At 35.8% G+C, this 20,527-nt stretch overlaps 1 protein-coding gene across 2 annotated transcripts in view; it reads right to left on the reverse strand.

The window, feature by feature from the left end:
• SCAPER (S-phase cyclin A associated protein in the ER) overlaps positions 1-20,527 on the reverse strand; it is a 132,160-nt gene that overhangs the window by 86,924 nt on the left and 24,709 nt on the right. For both annotated transcript variants that reach the window (XM_082005350.1, XM_082005351.1), the window contains exons 13-16: positions 19,132-19,213; positions 17,622-17,774; positions 16,315-16,422; positions 2,241-2,377 (exon numbers count right to left, since the gene is read on the reverse strand). In XM_082005350.1, the coding sequence (XP_081861476.1) occupies positions 2,241-2,377; positions 16,315-16,422; positions 17,622-17,774; positions 19,132-19,213 (480 nt within the window). The remainder of the gene's footprint in view (positions 1-2,240; positions 2,378-16,314; positions 16,423-17,621; positions 17,775-19,131; positions 19,214-20,527) is intronic.

The following is a 20,527-nucleotide window of genomic DNA, read 5'->3' on the forward strand; positions in this document are numbered from 1 at the left end:
TCACAATTTGTCCCTTCATTCACCTTTGCCCTTCACTGCTTTGATACTGTAGTAGTGATTTAAGATCTAGAAACTCAAGAGAGCAACAGGAACCTATTTGAATGCAGTTACTTATTTTTTTCAGGTTTAAAAGATCACAGCTTCCTAGAAATGGAAATTATTGTATAATTTCAAGTCTTGAGGTATAAGGGGTTTGTTATAACTATTTCTTTTTCTAGAGAAGAGGAATAGTTGCAAGTATGTACTGAAATATGGTTTGTAGATAACCTTCTAACACCTGTGCAACTATGTGAATTATCAACATCAAATGCTCTTCACCTTCAAACCATCCTCAATAAATTACTTATGAAGTACTTTAACTATAAATTCCACCTAAGTTTTGAGTTCATTTTGAGCAGTAAACTCCCAGCCATGTGGTGGTAGTACTGTCCAGACTGTTGAGCAGAAAACATAGTAGACACTACCTAAACTATTTAGTTCAGCATATTTCATATTGTAATTCTGAGGTTATTGCTTTAACTGCTTTAGCCACATAAGATCGTTCTCTTTCGTTTTCTGAACATGGAAAACCTCCCAATCTCACCAGTAATAAGCTTACGTACAGGAATACCCGAGCAGTATTTGTCATCACTATGCCTATTACTATCACTCAAGTGTCAATTATAGGAACTGTAGAAGACTGGCAAGACTTGCATGGCTACAATTAATTTCCCAAATGGATTTTTTTTTTCCTCATCAATTTTTTGTTTGAAATTCCATGGAACAACCTTTGCTTCGTATTGCAGCTGGACATTCTTACTAGTCTTTTGTGTCAACGTTAGAAAACTCATGGTGAAATCTGCAATTTAACTCTCAGTTATCTTCAAGGACAATAATCCTTTAAAGGGTTTAGTCACCCTTTAAAACTAAAAACAAGCGTTCCTTTTAATGAACATGGATTTCATGGCTCGCCAATACAAGTCCTCTTGGATTTTGAAACTTTCACTGTAGTTTTCAATAGCCTATCACCTTTGTAAAGCAATGCCCCTTTATTACTGTTTTCATTACAATTTTTGATGACTAATATGCTGACTCACACAGAAGTCTGACACATAAGAATTCAAAATGTTCTGAAAAAGTTCTTCAACTATCAGTGCCAATAAGAAATTATGATTTGAGCTTGTATTCCTAGGTCTGACAAATCTTTGACTAAATGCAACAGAAGCAGCTCTTGAGAAAAAATTAAGATCGGCTCCACTAACTGCATTAAATCAACAGGTAATATAAATAAGTCTGCCTCTTGGGCAATCAGAAACCTGGAAGAACATGTTATCCAGTTTCAACTGTGTCTTCTAATGTGGTATGCAGATAGTGGACTTGCTCATCCAAAGAGGAAAACAAACAGAAACAGTAATACATTTTAAAAGTATTGTGTTTGTAGAGACTAAATGTACCATTATTAGCACTATTATAAGTTAATAAAATATCTCATCCTTACTGTCGCTCTAAAAATCCATTCAGCTGTTTTTCTCTTACCTGTAACCCTTCTTGCTTAAAAAACAAGGCAGAGAAAATATGTAACTAAGATTCTTACCTTCTGAGAATATTTTTAGAGATAAATGCAAAAACCATGTTGTAATATTCAGTTAAGTATTAATCTCAGCTGGGGACTATTCGGCTACAAAGACTGCCAGTTCATGATATCATGATGTCCTGCATATCATACTGATTTGCAGATGTCACTTTTTAGACTAATAACAAATTGCAGGTCTGACAACTCACTTTCCATTTTAAGGTATTTTTAACTTTCTTTTTGTTGTGACAGGCAACAAAAAATGATTAAATTTAGTCATGGGATTTGACACTACAGTGGGCTGACTTCTATTTGTTGATTACTATTGATTTTCTTTGATACTTCATTTAAAAATCAATAGCTAGAAAGAAAAATAGGCATGGTTTACACAAATTTAAACATGCTATTGTATGCTAGCAGAGGCTACAGTTTTGGCAGGGTAGTGGCATCCAATTATGAGAAAAGCTCTTAACAGGTGAAACCAAGGGCTCCAGATCGATACTCAGTTTTCTTTCTCAATCAGAGAAAGTGGCCATAAATTAGGCTCATCAGTGTTATTTTCAAGACACTCCCAAACCAAATAATTTTAAATTTTTTTTCAGCCTTCCGCTGCACTGGTACCGAAGGACAAAAGGTAAATTTTAGAACAAAAGTTAAAGAAGAAAAATTAAAAAGAAATTTGTATTACCTGGAGTTCATCCGTGCCTTTAGCTTTTTTGCTTTCTTTTTAGTTTTTTGTTTCTCCTCTCCATCTTTTAATGGTTCCACAGGAACAGAACTCTCAATCACAATATCCACAATGTACTTTTTTAATGACAGATGCTCCTGCAGAAAATATTGAAACAATATTTAATCTTACAGTATGTGATGGAGATTATCTTCCCAGGAAGCAGCAGTGGTAAGCATTTAACGAAGATTAAGAAAGTGAAGAAAAAACTTGAAATAAATTTTGGAAAAGAGATTAATTCATACTGCAAAGAATACATCATGGGTATTTCAAAGACAAGGGAGATTAATTATTGAGAGAAGTAAAGGAGAATGAATATTGTCCCTCGTTTTCAAGAGATCATTACCGAACAGGTATGAACTCCAAGCTGACAACCTCTCTCTTCTCCAAGCTGCCTTTTACAGCTATGTGAAACCAATGGCCTGCCTTACCAACATAACTCTTTATATTCCATGAATTAATTCTGGTTTATTATTTTAACCCTTCATGAAAATCTAAACTTGTTTTAACTTTTCTTAAACTACACTGAAACTATTCACTACTTACAATGTTACCAATTATTGATGGGAATATTACTTTTCCTCTCACATTAGGAAATCTGCATTTTAGTTAAGTATTGGTAAAATCTCAGTTGCACACAGAAGAAATGCTTTAATTATGAAATAGTACAGTTTTGACATAACGGCATGCAAGAAAAGGGAATGTAATTACACCACATGATTCTGAATAAAAGCTTTGTTTTAAGATTTCTTTTTTAAAGTTACAAAAAATTCTTGTTTCCTCAGAGGTACTTTCAGTCGACGTATAGACTAAGACAATGCAGTTCAAGGTCTACATTTAAAATAAATACTTATAATTTAGAAATTAATAACCAACAAAGCTATTCCCCTAAAGCAGTCCTCAATTTTGACCGACCTACGCTATCTGGGAACGGACATGTAGGAGCTTGTAACAATTCCAATGACCAGCAGACTACCTAGAAACTAGCCATGCAAAAAAAAAAATCCCCAAAAAACCAAAACCAAGCAAAGAAAACCCCCCAAAAAACCAAAACCAAACACAAAAAACCCCCACAGCTGCTAAACTGTTGACTACCTTATTTTTCCTCAGTTCTCTCAAGTTAGAAATTTACTGTGAGTCTCTATACAGCAAGTTAGATTTCAATGCCCGAGAAGGATTTCTACTTGAGTGCTCCTTCTAATCCTACTCTTCAATTTCAATGTGCATTACGGAACTTAACCTCTTCCGAGCGAGCGGTGTACTTCAGACCCTTGTCGGTGCAAGCAGCTTACACAAATTTGACCCACTTAAACCACTACAATGTCCTCAATTAGCCTACGTCGGTTGACGAATATTTGCACCCTGGTGTTCGTTCTGCATGACACTGCAACGTTCCGCTACGATAACAGAAGACTAACAGACACATTCACGCTATCGAAATCTCTTGTACAAATACCCCGTTCGCAACAAGTGAACACCGGATTTCCATACTGCATTGTGGCTGCTTGTGCTACTGGGCTACAAAAGCCAGATTTATCAAGCTTATTTTTACAAATAACAATAAACAACTAGCTTAATGCCAGCTATAAGAATGTATTTACCACATTTTTAATAGACTGAGGCTTATTTTATATTTGTTTTCTTATAGAATACTGAACACATTATGAAGTATAGGTCACCATTGCTTATTAGGATAATTTATCCTTGAAAATGATTAGTGCCACAAGGTGTGGTTATTCCTTTTTGGTAAGTATCCTTCACAGTGAAAGGTGAAGTGTTAAACAAATTTATGGATAAAATTTTCCAGAAAACAACCTACATCTTCTTTCATTGATTCAAGAAAATATTATGCCTGTTGAAAAAAAAATAAATCTCTGAGAAATTTCCTGGAAAAAGACCATTTAGTTTTTGTAAAACATTGCCGCATGATATAACCTAGCAATAGATATTTCATCAAAATAGTAATTGAAATTTCTATCTTAAATCATATGAAGGCAAAATGAATGCTGAATTAATATTAGACATACGAAATCAAGCATAATAATCCCAGCAAATTCTAAAAGTAAGGCTGACTTTAACTTGGTTATACTGCCTACCCTGTATAACTCCCAGTACACCTGAACATTTTTTCCCCCGAAGTATTTGTCCAAGTCGTTCAAACCATGGATATTGTTATATCCATATGTAACAGTAATTCTAACAGCTTTTGTAAGCACTCCCTGCCCCCCTTAGTATTATTTTTTTAATTTTAGCAGGAAGTGCTTAAAGGAAAGCTTTCTGAAGGTATCTGTCGAGGCTGTCCCCTTTGAGCATGATTCCGTAGTACGAGACTAGCAAAATACCTCACTTTTTGATGAGTTAGTTCCTAAGCAATCTGTGGTAGCACACCATATAGACCATCCCAGCGCTGGTCATGAAACTCCAGTTCATTTTTGTTGTCTCAGAGAGATGTATCCCTGAACACCTGCTTAAAAATAGTTTTTCCCTTAAACTTTCTTTTAGAAAACAAAACCCTGGTCGTAAGGCTCAAACTTCACAGGAAACTGATGGTTTCAAGTTTTTCAATGGTAAGAAAAAAAAAGGACTTCCTCCGAACAGACTGTGACATTATTCCTGCTGGAAGCTTCAGGGTACTTAAACATTAGTGACTTTTTGTGGATGCTCGCTTATTAAAAAAACGGTATTAATTATTTCAGTGGGATTTGATATGTACATCTCTGCTTTCCCAATTGAACTAGTACACCTTAGCATTGTAACTTACCATTAATTTACCTCCCAAGTGCTGCATCTCACTCGTAAATATACAAAACTAACAAGGACTATTACTGTAGCTCTACATCTTTGTTCAACAGTGAAACTGGTTTCTTGGTTCACCAGATCTTCAAACTATTTCCTATATCCTTCAAAGTGACAGCAGAGCAAAATGGAGTTTAACACCGCGCTTTGAAACGGACACCACCTTACAAAAGGGGCAGAACACCTCCATCCAGGTGCAGCCAGCCTGCTGTCCTCCCGCTGCACGACGGCAACTGCAACCACGGTATCCGACGTCTGCTAGGCAGAAACGAGTGAGACAAAGCCTTGTATCCCCTTAGTAGACACTCATCTCTTTTTCCTAGCTTTAGCAGCTCTCGAAGAGAACTAGAGGGTTCAACAAGCACATTCATTTACCAGGCGGTGAGGGCCAAAAGAGGTCTTGCTGTCAGTAGCACACAGGACGGTTACAAACCATTTTGTTCACATGAACTCAAGCACCTTCGTGAACGATGTTTCTCAGAGTTCTCAGCTTTCACGTGTGGCAGCTTGGATTAATATCAGACTTCATACATACAGCTCATTAAAGTAAGACTAGAGTAATAATACCTTGTGTCACAAAACCAGTCACTTTTTGAAGGTATAGATCAAAGCGTAGGATTATCACAGGAGGCAGATCCACACCATTCAGGTGTGAAACAAGTATAACTAATAGCTCAGTATTGAATGACAACTGACATCTGAAAATAGCTGCTGCTATATTATGCTTCAGAGCAGTGCAAAAATATTTATTCCCATGTTTTATTAACCTCCTACCAGCTATCTGAAAAAATAAAGGTTTTTAAATCCAGCGAGTCACACTGAAGTACAGTATGTCTAAATCTTTAAATAATTAAGTTAATGAGTAATTTTACCTGCACAACCATTAGCTGGACAGGTTAACATACCATGAAAGTAATTGCTGTAAGTGTATGAAAGTGAGTGTAGCCAGTGCAGTGTTTAGAAAGCAAACTTTTGTCATCCTCTGAATGCTTTTATTTAAGCAGTAACGAAACTATTTAATTTCACGTTTTTTTGTTTATTTCTAATAAAGGTAATGCAGAATAACTGCATAATCCAGTCACTTCTTCCTGAAAGCTTTTTACTTTTCTTTACTTTTATTTTTATATAAGTAATGTTAAATGCAGTAAGAATTTCTGACACTGATTTACCCTCTCCGTAGAGGCATTCAAGGTTTGTTTTTATGACAATGTGAAGGGGTATCACTGGCCTAATTCTGTGCTATCTCGAGCACATTCTGACCCCAAACCCTCAGATATTAGTAAGCCACCAGATCTTTGCAGAATTTAGGCCATTATAAATGCAAAGCATTATTAAACAAAGGCTCTTTTCTCATGAAAGCTTCTGTTATTAAGGTCTATATTTACACCACCTAGTTTCAGTTTCTACACCAGCAATGTCAATTTTAGCTGCGCAATTTCTCTAAAGCTTTTTTTTAAAGACTTATGTATAGTATAGTAATTTTGCTGGTTTTGTCCTAACAGTATACTTTCTCATCTCAGGATTAAAATAGAACCAGCTATGATGGCCATTACGTATCAAGATTTCTGCCATTGCTTTTCATACCTGATAAAACTAACCTTAAATGCACACGTAAAACTGCAGCTACCACAAGCAGACAAAAAATCAGATTATTTACAAAAAAGGTCTCTGCTTTACCCCTCTTCTCCCGCCATCCTCAACTGTTCTGACTTTTAGTCACTGAGAATCCTGAAGCTTTCCAAAGGCAACAGATGGGCCTCATCTACAAACTATATGAGAAACTGAGTTGCCAAAACGATTATAGCTAAAACTAATAAGGTCACCCATGAAGCCACATTCTTGCTGGTTACTGCCTAGTCCCATTCAACTGCCTGAAACAAAAAAACTACCCAGTTCATTTCGTATCTTGAAGTTGATAATTTTAGTTGACTAAGCCCTTCTTATAACCAGGATTTTCTCTATACCCTGAATTACATCCCTTTTTCTTATAGGACATGTTTATATTACAAGGATTACAGCATTACTTTCAATATTCTCTGAAATCAGTAATTTTTTCAGACTCCAGAACAAACATAATTGTAAACCTTTTTCATGAAAAGTATATCAAATACTACAAAATGCTGAAATGCTATCCAGTTGAGTACAGTCCACTTCAGTTTGGATGAGAAAAACTATACCATAATCTGGATTCTGAACCTTGGTAATCTACATACAACACAACAGCTGGAGAATTAATTTCCTAATTGACACCTTCTTCTTACAATACCCATTCACAAGACCAACACTCTTGACTACCTCTCCCCATTTAATGACCTGATTAGAGCAACAACGTCTGACCCTGGCAGATGAAATGTTGGATACGTAAGTATTTATCAAACCAGAACACAACTGCAAAATTATTTTCCTAGCCAGTCTCCTTGACTATGACACTTTTGGCTCTCTGTATTACATATAAGCTACTATTCATTTCACTACTCAGCAAATATTTATAGTAACATTATTAAATTGTGATGTAAAGTGTGCCAAACAGGATTCTTCCTAACAAAATTTCCTCATTCTAAAATTAGGAGTGAGCATAACACAAATACTTATTTCCCTTTCTAAGTAAGCATTGCCTTTTTATGAAATCTGCCTGGGGCAAGATTGCAGAGGTAGGACAATATCGCAGTAAAGCATCTGTATTTGCTCAAGCCGAGAAGAAAATTGCCGCCTGGCATTTGTTGCTGTAGGGCAGCCATAACTTAAGATCCTCTGTTCTCTTGTGCGCACGTTGCTCCTTGCTGGCTCTCACGAAGCGCTATATTCCTCCCGATACGTAGCAGTAACAGCCAGGGAAGGCAGGCTCTGCAAATCCTCCAGCCGGAAGCCAGTCAGTCGCTGGCAGGAGTGGCCAGGATCATCACCTAGTATATCAAGTATTTTCTGCCGCTTTCTAGAAGCTCTGGAGTGTCCTGTGCTACCCCAAAGCAGCGCAGAAATGAAATCCTACTGTCTAGCAACCGGCATGCAAAGGCTTGACCTTTCCAAAGTATGGTGCCTTTTATACAGAGTGTGACACGATGCTTAATTACCTATGATTCCATTATGTATAAACTAACCAATTCATCTAAGTGGAAAATCCTTCCAGCTATTGGACTTTCACCCAAAAAACTAAGCCAAAGTGACCTTCTCGGAATCTGAAAAGTTTATAGGGGTTTCTTTTCTCTATTATTTTTCATTTTCATTCCCTTCTGTATTTCTGGATTCTGGCCAGAACTGAAGAAGTGCCAGAATACCTTAAGACTGGTTATTCTTATTATTTTTGTATTCTTTCCAACCTTGAATACCCAAGTTTGGAAAGAAAAGGCATTCTTATAAATATTCTAACCCAATTCTGCAGACAAAGGTAGCTTGAAAAATATCTGACTCTAGCTATTTATCTAAATTCAATCTTCAGAACTTCTAAACACTTGTTTTTACTTGCCCTCTAGTATCGGCATTAACATAAACATGAGGAAGATTATATAAAGAAATACTTGTAGTAAGCTTAGATCACATAATAATTGTTGCCATTCATTTACCATTTTAATAAAAAAATTAATAGCAAACTGAGTATTTTGTATAAACATATGGAATATATTCTAGCAAATCAATAGGTAACTATTCTGAAGCTACATATATCTTTTGGATTAACATCTTTACCTGTTTCAAAATAAACAATACCCTCTAACAGAAAGAAAATAATTTTAAAATGTTTTCGATATTTATTACCAATGTCAGGAATAATGGTTTCTTACTTGTATATAATCACTTATGGGATGTATTTGCCAAATTTTGAAGAGGTTTTTAAGGTTCAGTTCTAAATCATGTTACCACAGGAATATTTGTTCATGATTTTATTACACGTTTCAACAAAACTCCTCAGTATTTTATTTTTTTCCTCATAGCCTAGGACAATATTTAATATGGAAAACAGATGCTGAAGAAGACTATGAGTTATATAAAATGTAAAATTCAATTTTCAACATCATAAGCAATGATAGCTAGAAACACAAACGGTCATTAATGCTTAATGATAAAGAGATCAAATGTTGTGATCAAATACTGTTATAATACCGCAAGCGATGATCCACTCCAAAATACGGAGAAGGTTCAAAATAAGGAAGGTATTTATTTTATCATTTATAAGTGCTTCATATGTGAAGAAACAGTTATAAAAATAAAGTAATGGATATTCAGATATTATTTTCTCAAAATCAAGATTTTTATTATTCACATTTCTACGCTCAAATGTATTTTAGAAAATTAGTATTGAGCATTAAAAAACTTTTATTATTAATTCAAAACTGAAGACTGACCTTTCCATTGTAAAAGTAGTTTTGCATTCACTTCCTGAATCTAATACGGCTTTTTGGCATGTCCAGACTAAATACTATTTTCACTGTTAATACCGACTGCACTTTTAGTCGCCTTGCTTGTCCATAAATTCAATGGCACAACGGCTCGTGTCATTTGTCTATAAACAGCAAATAATATTCTGAATAGTAGCTTCAGCTATTTCTTGGAAATTTTAGTATCATTCCCACTTGTCACTCCAAATGTGGGAACAGAAGGCAAAGTAAAGCTGTTTCTTCCACGGGAATGAGAATTCTGCGTGCTGGACATGGAAAGCATCACTCTGCAGGTTGGGAAAGCAAGCGGGAAGGCACTGACATTATCATCTGGCTGCAAGGGCAAGCAAGAGAAAGGGGGAAATGAGAGTGCAGCTGGCCCTGCCAGCAGTAGTTTTTCTTACTGGCTGTGAATATTCAAGATATCCAAGCCAAAAGGAGGAAGGGTGCAGCTGTTGGCAATGATCTATCACAATTAAAGACACAGCCAATAAACAATTAATCATGTACATTTTTGCCAAGAAAAACAACACTTTATAATATATTAAAGGTAAGAAGCTATTACTTAGCAAAGTACAAAAAACTAGAATTGATGTATAGAGTACTGAGAGACCTTCTGCAAACTGCATCATGGATTAAACTTCGTAATTACATGATCCTTCACGACAGCTTCTCCTAGGACAAATGTATTCACAGCAGAATTACAAGGCCAGGGTTCCTGTACTGAAAGTACCACAGGTATCCAACAGACATGAAACACTCATAAACAAAAATGGACCACAGATGCTTGGCCTAACTCCATTCCTCTAGCCAAACACAGCCCCTCTCTAAAAGAATCTTCCCCACCTCACGGGGGAAAAAAAAAAAAAAGAAAAAAGAAAGAAAGAAAAAAAAAAGACTAAAGCAAACTCAAGCAGAAACTGAGGCTTTTTGGGGATGGGGAGTTCTTGTTTGTAGGTGATTTACAGATTGCTTCCACTAGCAACTGAGAAGAAAAATGGGCTACTGTTAAAAAACTATAATCAGATGCCAAGAAAAAAATGAATTTACAACGATGTCTATATTCTGCAACTCTGTGGATAAAAGAAACAGGAATATTGTTCAACTTATGACCAAACCCATGCACCGCTGTATTATACAGGAATGACTTAAGTATTATATACCACCAGAGCTGAATCAAGATCATTTCCTTGTACTTTAATGGTCATAACTGAACATTTAGGTGTTCAAAAGAGGCTGGAGTGCAAACACACACCAGGGTAAGACCAAGGCTGCAAATGTTAGGCATACGGAGTTCACAGCTGAAAAAATCAGACTCACATAAAAGCTTAGTCCAGAGCATTGAATAATTAAACATGAGAGCTTAAAACTGAAGGCTAAGGACTTTCATTACTTAGAGTGAAACTCAGAATAAATGAAGATGGCTAAAAACACACTTGGCAACACAATATAAGCAGACGCATAACATACACATGAATGTTCAAGAAGAAAAAAGGGAACTATTAATCTTGCAAAACAATTTTTTAAAGACCACATACCCACAGGTATAAATACCTCAAAATCCTCTATTAGACAAAATGAAAAACGTGTTCATCTTTAGTGTTATTATTTTCCATTTTGCTTAATTGTATCTTTTAGATAGGTTACCAAAGGAGTTCACAGGATACTACTCTTCATTTACATAGAAGAACTTGAAAACACTCTATTCAGACAGGAAATCAAAACAGCATTTTTCCCAATAACGCTAAGGCTGACGCAATAAAACAAGAGTTATATATAATTTAATTTTAACGAAAATATAGTGAGTTAAAAAAAAAGTAAATTAGCAAAGTCCAGGCATCACCATGTCTCTAGGCAAGAAAGCTCCTCGTAAATACAGAAGAAAAAGAGCAAAGGTCAGGCATGAAAACATTCCCACATCCCTTTCCCTCAGTAATTTCCTCTGTGAGAAATAAGGGAAGCAGCACACAACTTTGAGAAAACAGCTTGATTTCTTTAAGAAAAACAACGCCTCGCCCCTAGAAAGCTTTCAGAAATTCAAACTCACATGAACATCAACTTTGCTTGTGTGTTGCGCTAGCTATAAACCTTACATGGCTGGAAAAGAACTTGTACCAGCACAACTCTGCTTTCTCAGGCAGCCTCTCACCACATCCTGGCAAAAGCGCAATCCTGCCAGTGTAACCGTGTCTGTACCAGGGGAACGTGCCAGCGCAGTTATGCACGTTGTAAATCAGACCCTGCTACAATCTAGAGAGACCTATGCCAGAAAAGGCTTGTGCTGTAGCCCCAGCCAACCTGACAAACCCACGCTACAGAGTAAGCTTCAGCCACTGACTACCCGGGGTTTTTTAAGAGGAATGTGGGTGGGCTCAAGCAACCATGCCTTTCTATAAATCCTCACCTTTTAACACCATCAATCTTCAGACAACAACAATCTCTCTGCTCCGTCACAGGATTATATTCTCATTCGATCTAAATATACCTCTTAAGAAGTTCTTTGTTTCATTTATACCATGACAATAGAGTCACTTTTCTTGCCTGATTAAAAAAAGCGCACATTTTTCACACCTGCAAACAAAGGTTCATTAATATTCCTCCACCCTGCTTTGGAATACATAACGTTCCAGCATGCACCTTATATAAATTAACCAAAGCCTGCCAAGTTACCTATTTCACATGTTTTTTAGAAGGACTCTTCACTTACTAGAGACATTCATAGACTGCATGGAATTACATGATTTATACTCTAAAGTGCCTTTAAACCATGGTATTTAAATGACAGGAGATGCAGACAAGAGATAGGACACTGGTTCAAAGGAAGCAAGCTAGAAGGATTACTGATGTTACGTGTATTTCTCAAAGCAAACTAGGATAGACAAGAAAGGCAAAGAAAAAAGGGAAAGCAGAGGAGGGCATAAAAACGAATAAATAATCTCGGAGCTACAGGTGGGAGAAAACGTCTACAAGGTCCATTGCAGAGACTCCTCAGTCTAATGAAATCACCATGTCTTGTCCTATGGCTTTCAGCAGGCACCTCTTCAGTTGACGGCCTTTGTGTCAAAAGCCCTTTGTGTCACACAGGCTTTGATTCAGCAGAACAATTAGTCATAACTTCAAACATACTAATTGATTCCAGTGAAGTCAATGAAACCAAACTGCATACACCGTTTATATCTTTTGCTGAACCTGAAAGTAATATGAATATTAAGAGAGGGGACAGGAAATCAATAGCATAGAACATAGCGAACTAAAAAGAAGGTAAAGCTGTGAGTTCGATGGAAGAAGACATGCATTTAAGCAGAGAGAAAAAATGTAGACAGAACATTGCTACTGGACTGAAGATAATGGTGAAAGGATGTGGGACAGTGATAGCATTTCAAGTTTCAGAAATACAATGACGGAAAGATGACTTTTAGCCTGAAGCCTACCCTGCTGAAAAAGTTTTGCCATCTACATGAATGAATGTATTTATAAGAGACGGGACAAAAGAAAAGTTAAAAAGGAAGTAAAAAATATGAATAGAGCTTAATTGGCTTTCACACGATAACCACTGTTTCCAAATCAACAGATCTTTGCTCTAAAAGAAATGTACATCCTTTTCAGCTGAAGACTAATAAATACCCAAAAGAAGAAAATCCAAAAAGCTGAGATAAAACGAAGCTGTTAAACAAGCTTAGAAATAACTTTATGTTTTTTCACTGTTAGTATCTTCATTCGCAACAAAACTATTTTCTTTGTGAGTTTCACCAAATTTATTGCATCTGCAAGTGAATTCATCTTATTGATGACCTAATACTAGCTGTCAGCTCTTGCACAATATATGCCGGGATTAAGCACAATATATGCTGAATTCCAGAACAATGGAAAACTGCTCCAAAATGAAGCCCACTTTTCTCTCTGAAAATGTTTGTAAAATTACAGAACCTATAGATGCTATAGCAAAGGGAAAAAACCTAGAATATAACAGTTTCTTTTCATATCTGGCAAGATCAACCACTAGCATCCACTTGGCCCAGAGAAATCCGTGTCAATGATCGTTCAGTACAGCTTTTAACTTTTTGCTTACAGTCAACTCAACCAACAAAAATCCTTACGGTATGAAGACATATATATAATCACCTACTTAAATCAGTTTCCAAAGTCTTAAGGGGATACTACAATCTTACCTTCCGTGATACCAATACGGTCAAAATAAACATATTTCAAGTCCTTCTGTGATTTCTCAAGCAGTAATAAAGAAATTCTATGGTCAGATTACAATTAAAAAAAAAAGCTTTCTTTCTAGGCAGCTACCTATTATACTTAACAGGCTTAACACAAAATGAGCCAAAGAGCAAGACTAAGTTATCTGAGGTGTCAAGTGCATAAGGTTAAAGGTGAAATTTTATTAGGTCAAAGGTGATATAAATAAAATCTTTTATGTCAACGAAGAAGGGTCACAGACAAGATGTATATAATCTAAAGACAGCACAGATGACAAGTAATAACTTTAAGTAGCACAAGTGTGTTCTCACTACAGATACCTTCACTGACTAAAAAATTGAAAACAGTGATGAGTAAGTAACTATGAATATTATAATGCTTCCCTGGAATACAGTTTTACTTCTATATAATACTTTGGAAATTTTTTCTCAAGTATTTAAAAACTTAGCTAAAGTTACTGAATGCTTTGTTGTGGAGGAGGCAAAGTTTGGCATTAACTATGCGTGCTGAATAAAGAGGTACACAAAGCAGATTGCTCTGATAAATAAAAATCGCTTTTCTACTTTACAGTGACCATACCTCTAGCATATATATCTTATTACTACTCTTTGGGAAAAAAAAAACCAAAAACCAACAAACCAAACCAAACCAGAGAGGGCCTCAGGCCGAGGAAATTTCAGATTACAACAGTATAGTTCAGAATTGTATACTCAGACTAATTAAAACATAGCTATAAATAATACATTAAATATCTCACAATGGAAGTATCCATATGTTGCCAGTATGCCAAATACTATGCACCAACTTGATTAAGAATATTTAAATCTGCTATTGTAATCATCAAGCTGTTCGTTCAGTTAAAACTGTTCTCTCCTTTTGCTCCTGCACTAAGAACACATTCAAGAAATCCCATACATTTAACCTTAATCTTGATCTTAAGTTCAAGTCAAAATGTTTAGCTGAAAAACACTGGATTTAAGCATATGATGTTGGACACCACAAAAATCAAGATATCTGTGCCCTCTAGTGGAACTTCTTTTTCACCAACTGGGCACAAATGTAGCTGTTTTAATGTGATCCCTTTTTCTGGAAGCTGGAATTGTTAAACTAGCAAATTAGATGTTGTGAATAGCATGTAACACCCAGACAAAAGAAAACCTAGTTCACTGTTTTTTTCCTCCGTATTCATCCGGGACGGTTGCCCAGCAAGAACCAGAGTACAATTATCAAAATGCATCTGCTAGACAGATACAAGCAAAGGCTAGATAGATACAAGAAAATTTCAGTATTATAGATTGCCCACACTTTGATGCGTGTACCAACATGAAAGTTTCTGGGAAATCTTGTATTTCTAGGAAAACGGATGCAGTATGAAGCCTTCTCCCATATATCCAATTAGGTAAACCTGGCATCTAAAACCAAATTCAAACCCACACAACTCCCACTAACCACTGTAAAAGAGAAAAAAAGAAACTGAAAAGATAATTTATGTACTTTTGTTAGAATTAGGAAGGGGTAGACAAACTGCAACTCAGCTAAAATTTATTCCTCCAAACTACTGTATCTCTCCAGTTTTTTTTTTCTGCTTTCCCAGTGATAACCACCTCTGTGGATTTCAGTACCTCAGAGACTTAAATCGCAATAGCTTTTTAAAAAGGAAAAGAAAAGATGTTACTACTGGATGTAAGAAGCTGTAAACTAAGAGAATTCAATAAATAAAAACAGTAACAAGAACTGTGGAGGAAAGGAGAAGACAGCCAAAAAATTAGAGTACTGAGCAGTATCATCTGAACCAGCTTGTCTAGAAACAGATTTCCAAACACAATGAAGTTAAATCTGAATCAGCTCTGGAGAATTGGCTCGTGCAGTATTTCTTCCTAACATCTGACGGGTATAATACACGAGCATTCAGAAATTTTTTGTATAAGACAGAACTTAAAATCTGACTATTACAGTTTGTCATAGAAAAGGCCTTGACTTAATACTGTAGTTCAATTCAGGCAGCAGCAATGAGAAAGTAAACCAGACAACCATTCAGAAGCCTTTTCTTCAAAACAGCATAGTTTCTTGAATTAGTATAAAATGTCCTCAATGTTTTCTAAAAATCACCCTAAGTGCCAATTGTTCTAAAGAAGTTCATGAAAATCTAATTATTGCTCTTTCTAGCAACACTAATACTTGCAAAGCATTTTCAATATTACATTCTAAAGTAATTTAACACTACAATTTTCAGCATTATTGACCTTGATGCATAGGACAGCACATCTGATAACATAAAAAAAGGACTAAGATATTTTAAGCAACAGGAAGGAACAAAATAAGAAAAAGTAAAGCAAAATGTAGACACCTGCAACACATCAGATTTTTATGATGAAAAGATACATATAGTGAGATGAAAAACGCCTTTGGGTTAATACAAAAACAATTAGTCACATTCTATACACAATCTATTTCAAATGGCAATTGCCTAAGCGTTTGAATCCACTGTTTCTTTCGTTCCTTTTCATTGGGAGTCTATACGCAAAAAGGCACTATTATTCCCACGCTAACACAAATATTCTTGTTCAATTCCTTTATAAGAATTTTCAAGACTTTCTTGGGCTACTCGGCTGGATGGCATATAAAACTAGAAGTAATATAGAAAAAAATATTACAAAACTTACCACTTCTTCATCTGAAAGCTCTCGTCCTTGTATACTACTGTTTTCTCTCACAGCTTGTTGGTGTTTTTTCCCTTTAATGTGACTAAAAAGGTATACTTCTGATGAAATCTGTAATGACAATAACTTAATAGTAATTTTTTTCCTTGATAATTCTGTCATCTGTAAGTAACAGTATTTTAAATATAACATATGCCAATTTGTCAGGAGTACGTTCAGAATTTCAAGCACAGTATTTTATTCCTCAACCTAATTTACATGAACATCTTTTATGCAGGACTTAAGAGTAAATCACATAATGATTCGCTAGCCAGCATTATAATAAGAGATTTTTTAAAATCTGGGCTTCTCATCTCATTTTGACTTCAATCTAACTTCATGTATTGGACTTTCATTCTGAAATACATGATCAGTGAGTATAAAACACTCCAGTCTGCTGAATCTGAGTTTCTGTTCCAGTATTCCCTGAAGCGATCCCATGCAATCTTGTTTAATTCAGCAATTAAAGAGAAATAATGCTTAGTAGGATATAAGGCTTTATTCAATAATGCATAGTCTTTGAAAATCAGTAAAACCAGTTATCAACACGAACAATCTCCCTGCTTCCTACTCAGTGACTGTATGGCTTCCTCTTCTCCACCATTCCTGGGACATACAGAATGGCGGACACAAGAAGAGATACCCTGTTGAGATCAGAAGTCTGCCTAGCAAAGCACATGGCTTCCAACAGTGACCAAAAAATAAGATACCTAAGGAAAAGTAAAAGAAGAGACTAAGTGGACACTGATTCTCCCCTTCAACACTTCTAAGCCTCCAACCAAACTTTGTTCAAGAACTTCTTCAGCTTGGTGTGGTTTCTCTGTATCTAGTAACCTTCAGTGAATTTCAATTCAATGAAACTTGCCCCATCATCCTCTGAACTCACATTAAATTCAAATATCCACAGGATCTTACAACAAGGTGTTCACAGCTCGGCTACCTGCTATGTAAAGAATCACATTCTTTGCTTTAAACCTAGCTTTTAAGTACCTTCATTTGATGCTCCCTAATTCTTGTTTTTCTTAGAAGAGACAGCTAATAACTGAGTACTGTCCACACTCTTCATTCTATCTACAACTCTACAGTTCTTTCAAATCTTTCCTAAACCACCTGATTTATAGACAGAAGAATCCCAAATAAGGTGCACTTCACAAGAGCAGAGCAGGGACACAGCAGATGTACAGTAGTGTCATCTGTGAATGAAATATAATTTGCAGCTTCAAGGCTTAGGATGGCCGTGCAATTCTGACTATTCCCTCTATCCAACTTACCATTACATTGCATAACGAGCACTGTTTTTTTCGTTCGTATGGTGTAAGTTTTGGTGCATAATCAGTATTAGCATGTCTTCCACTACTTAATTCAGCTGCTTTCTCTTTTCTTTGTTCAATTTGTTCCATGTGCCTTCTAATACTTTCATCATGCTGAATGGAAAACAATCAAAGCAACGAAGAAAAAACACATTGAATTACAGCAAATGGAATTAAAACTGTGCAAAGAAATATTGGGAATTACCAAATATTGTACAGTTAGGATGAACTTCTGTTAAATTGAAACTGTTTTTTATTTCTGAAAGGCATTAAAAGTCACCACACATCATAGACGTTTTAACATTATGCTATGATTTAAAAACCCATCAGCACTATTTTTGTTTTATAGGTGATTATCAATTAATAATCTGTTGCAAATCCTTCTGTAAATCTTTTCCTTACATTTAACATCTCAGTTCTGGTTTTGTTCTTAATGAAACACTTTTACCAAATACAAGTTCAATTTTCAATTCTACAAATATGTAACTTATGTAGTGCTGTTTTCACTGACAGATACGAAATCATGAAGTACAAATTAAAGTAAAATAAATTACTTGTTATTTATCTGCAGCAGCAGGCACAGTTCACTGGACTCTTTTAGTGGGTTTTCATACCTAACCCTCACGAGAATGGAATAAACTCTTAACTACTATTTAAAATCAGAGGCTGGGGTATAAACCTGTATTTAATGACAAAACTGCATTCTACAGTACAACTACGTAGTTCTGGTGCTTCAGAATTGGATCAGAGAAAAGAACACTGAAATGAAAAATTATTTGTACATATACACAAACCATCCTAGAATAAAAATTTACATAATTTATCATTAATTGAAATTTTAATACATAGTTCCAACTCAGAACCTTAAAAGTATAATTTAGTATTTTAGAAGTCTTTACACTTCTTGAAAAACAGCGAGTACCTCTTCAAAACTTTTGATACCTTGGTTCTCCAGTGGACTGTCAATTCAGCTGAACAGGTGAACCACAAGGGGTTCAATCCTTATGCCAATTTTATTAAATAACTGGAGCCCTTCATGAAACAGAAGGAAACAGCATGCCACACTTGATGCATCAATTTTATTACCTTTAGGTAACACCTTGTGTGACTGTTTAGTGAACTGTCTTTACTAAACAGCGTGAGAGTTTTTACAGATTGATTTCCTCATGATTTAATTCAACATTACTTCGACTTCTCCTGGAATGTACAGGTTTACTTGTTCTCATGTTCAAGGCTTCATACCTCCATACAGCTCAGTCTTGTTCTTTCCAAACTACACAGTGTCTGTTATACAGCAAGTTCCTCTTTTTAATGCAAAAGTCTAAATAAAAATCTCTTTTGAAGTTATGTAATCCAGGACTCTGTACAGTGCGCTGTAACATCTTTATTAACTTAGACATACATGCTGAAAATAATTTTGCAGAAACTCTATATTGCTGATGTATTTTTCAACTAAAGTATCCTTTTATACCTTCAGCTGAATCTTCTTCTGTAGTTCTTCCATGGCTTCTTGTTGAGCTGCAGTAAGAGCTGCCAACCTCTCTTCTCGATCTCTAACCAAAAGATAATAAACACAAGAAAAATTTGTAATAATGTAAAGCATGCATATTATTGACTAATTTATGTTTTGAAATGGAGAACAAGCACCTCAAAAAATGAAGTTGAAGATGGCTCAGTAGAAAAAGACAGACAACAGAAAACAACTTAGTTAACTGAGAATACAGATGTTTTCATTTCAATCATTTAATAAAGGCAAACACTTGAACCTTTGCAGCAGAACTCGGATCATAGCTCTGTCCAAACCAGAGCAATGATACTCTGGATGATGATACAATGAACATGATGCTACAAAACAGCGATGAATGTGATACCCTGCCACCACTAGCATTCTCCAGCCAACAGCAATAGTCAGTGACCCAAAGGGGAAGGGTACAACAGCGAATCAAAGAAAAACCAATCACCGGCGAGAGCAGTGTGTTTTATAGAAACTATGATCGCTGAAAGTTTGAATATATGAACTTACAGATAAAATTTTGACCGATGTCAAATGATACTGTAGGTATCAGTCATGAGTGATAAATTGATACTCTAAACCACTGCGATTCTCAATGCTCGAGATGCCAAATGATAGCAAAAAGGTTAGGCATTTATCTTACTGTCACCTTCTGCATATAACTGCAGTCAGGACCTACTTTGCTCACTGAACCTGTCTTGCCCTACATCCCTCTTCCAAAAACCCAATCATGCCTCAAACTTCAGTTGCCCTCTTCACTTTCAGCAACTCTCCTTCCCCTCCCCAGCAAAGTGCCGAAGTACATGCATGTGTATGTCAGCAAAAGCCTCTGAATCCCCTAAGCATCACCCTATTGAACGGCTTAAGATTATTTTTTTCTGTTCAAGAAAAGAACAAGACATATAACTTGATCTGTTACTATAATTATTGAGCAGAAACCCGCAGACAACAGTTTCATCATGAACAACTTACTAGGGATCAGTAAGCCAAGGGAACTATTAAACCCTAAAAAGGAAGAAAGTCAGCTACGCATGCTGGTTGTAGAAAAAGAATTGGGATGGGAGAGAAACACTTCTCCTAGACATCTGGCAGCTGTGAAGGGACAAAAAAAGTAATGAAAGCTTTGAGTAAAACTGAGCAATGAAGAAGTTATTCAAAGCCATTAGCCATCTTTTTAAAAGGCATTTTAAAATTAAAGTAGTTTGAGTGACCAAACTAGAAAGGATAACATAAAGAGTATCAACCAAATGGCAGTGGTTTTTGTTTTGTGTGGATTTGTTTGTTTTGGTTTTTTAAACAGAAAACTCATAGAAAACACAAATTCATTTCAGTAAAAGTAGAAGGCTCAGATAAA

The sequence above is a fragment of the Phaethon aethereus genome (genome assembly GCF_964289735.1).
Source record: "Phaethon aethereus genome assembly, chromosome: 12".
Taxonomy (NCBI): Eukaryota; Metazoa; Chordata; class Aves; order Phaethontiformes; family Phaethontidae; genus Phaethon; species Phaethon aethereus.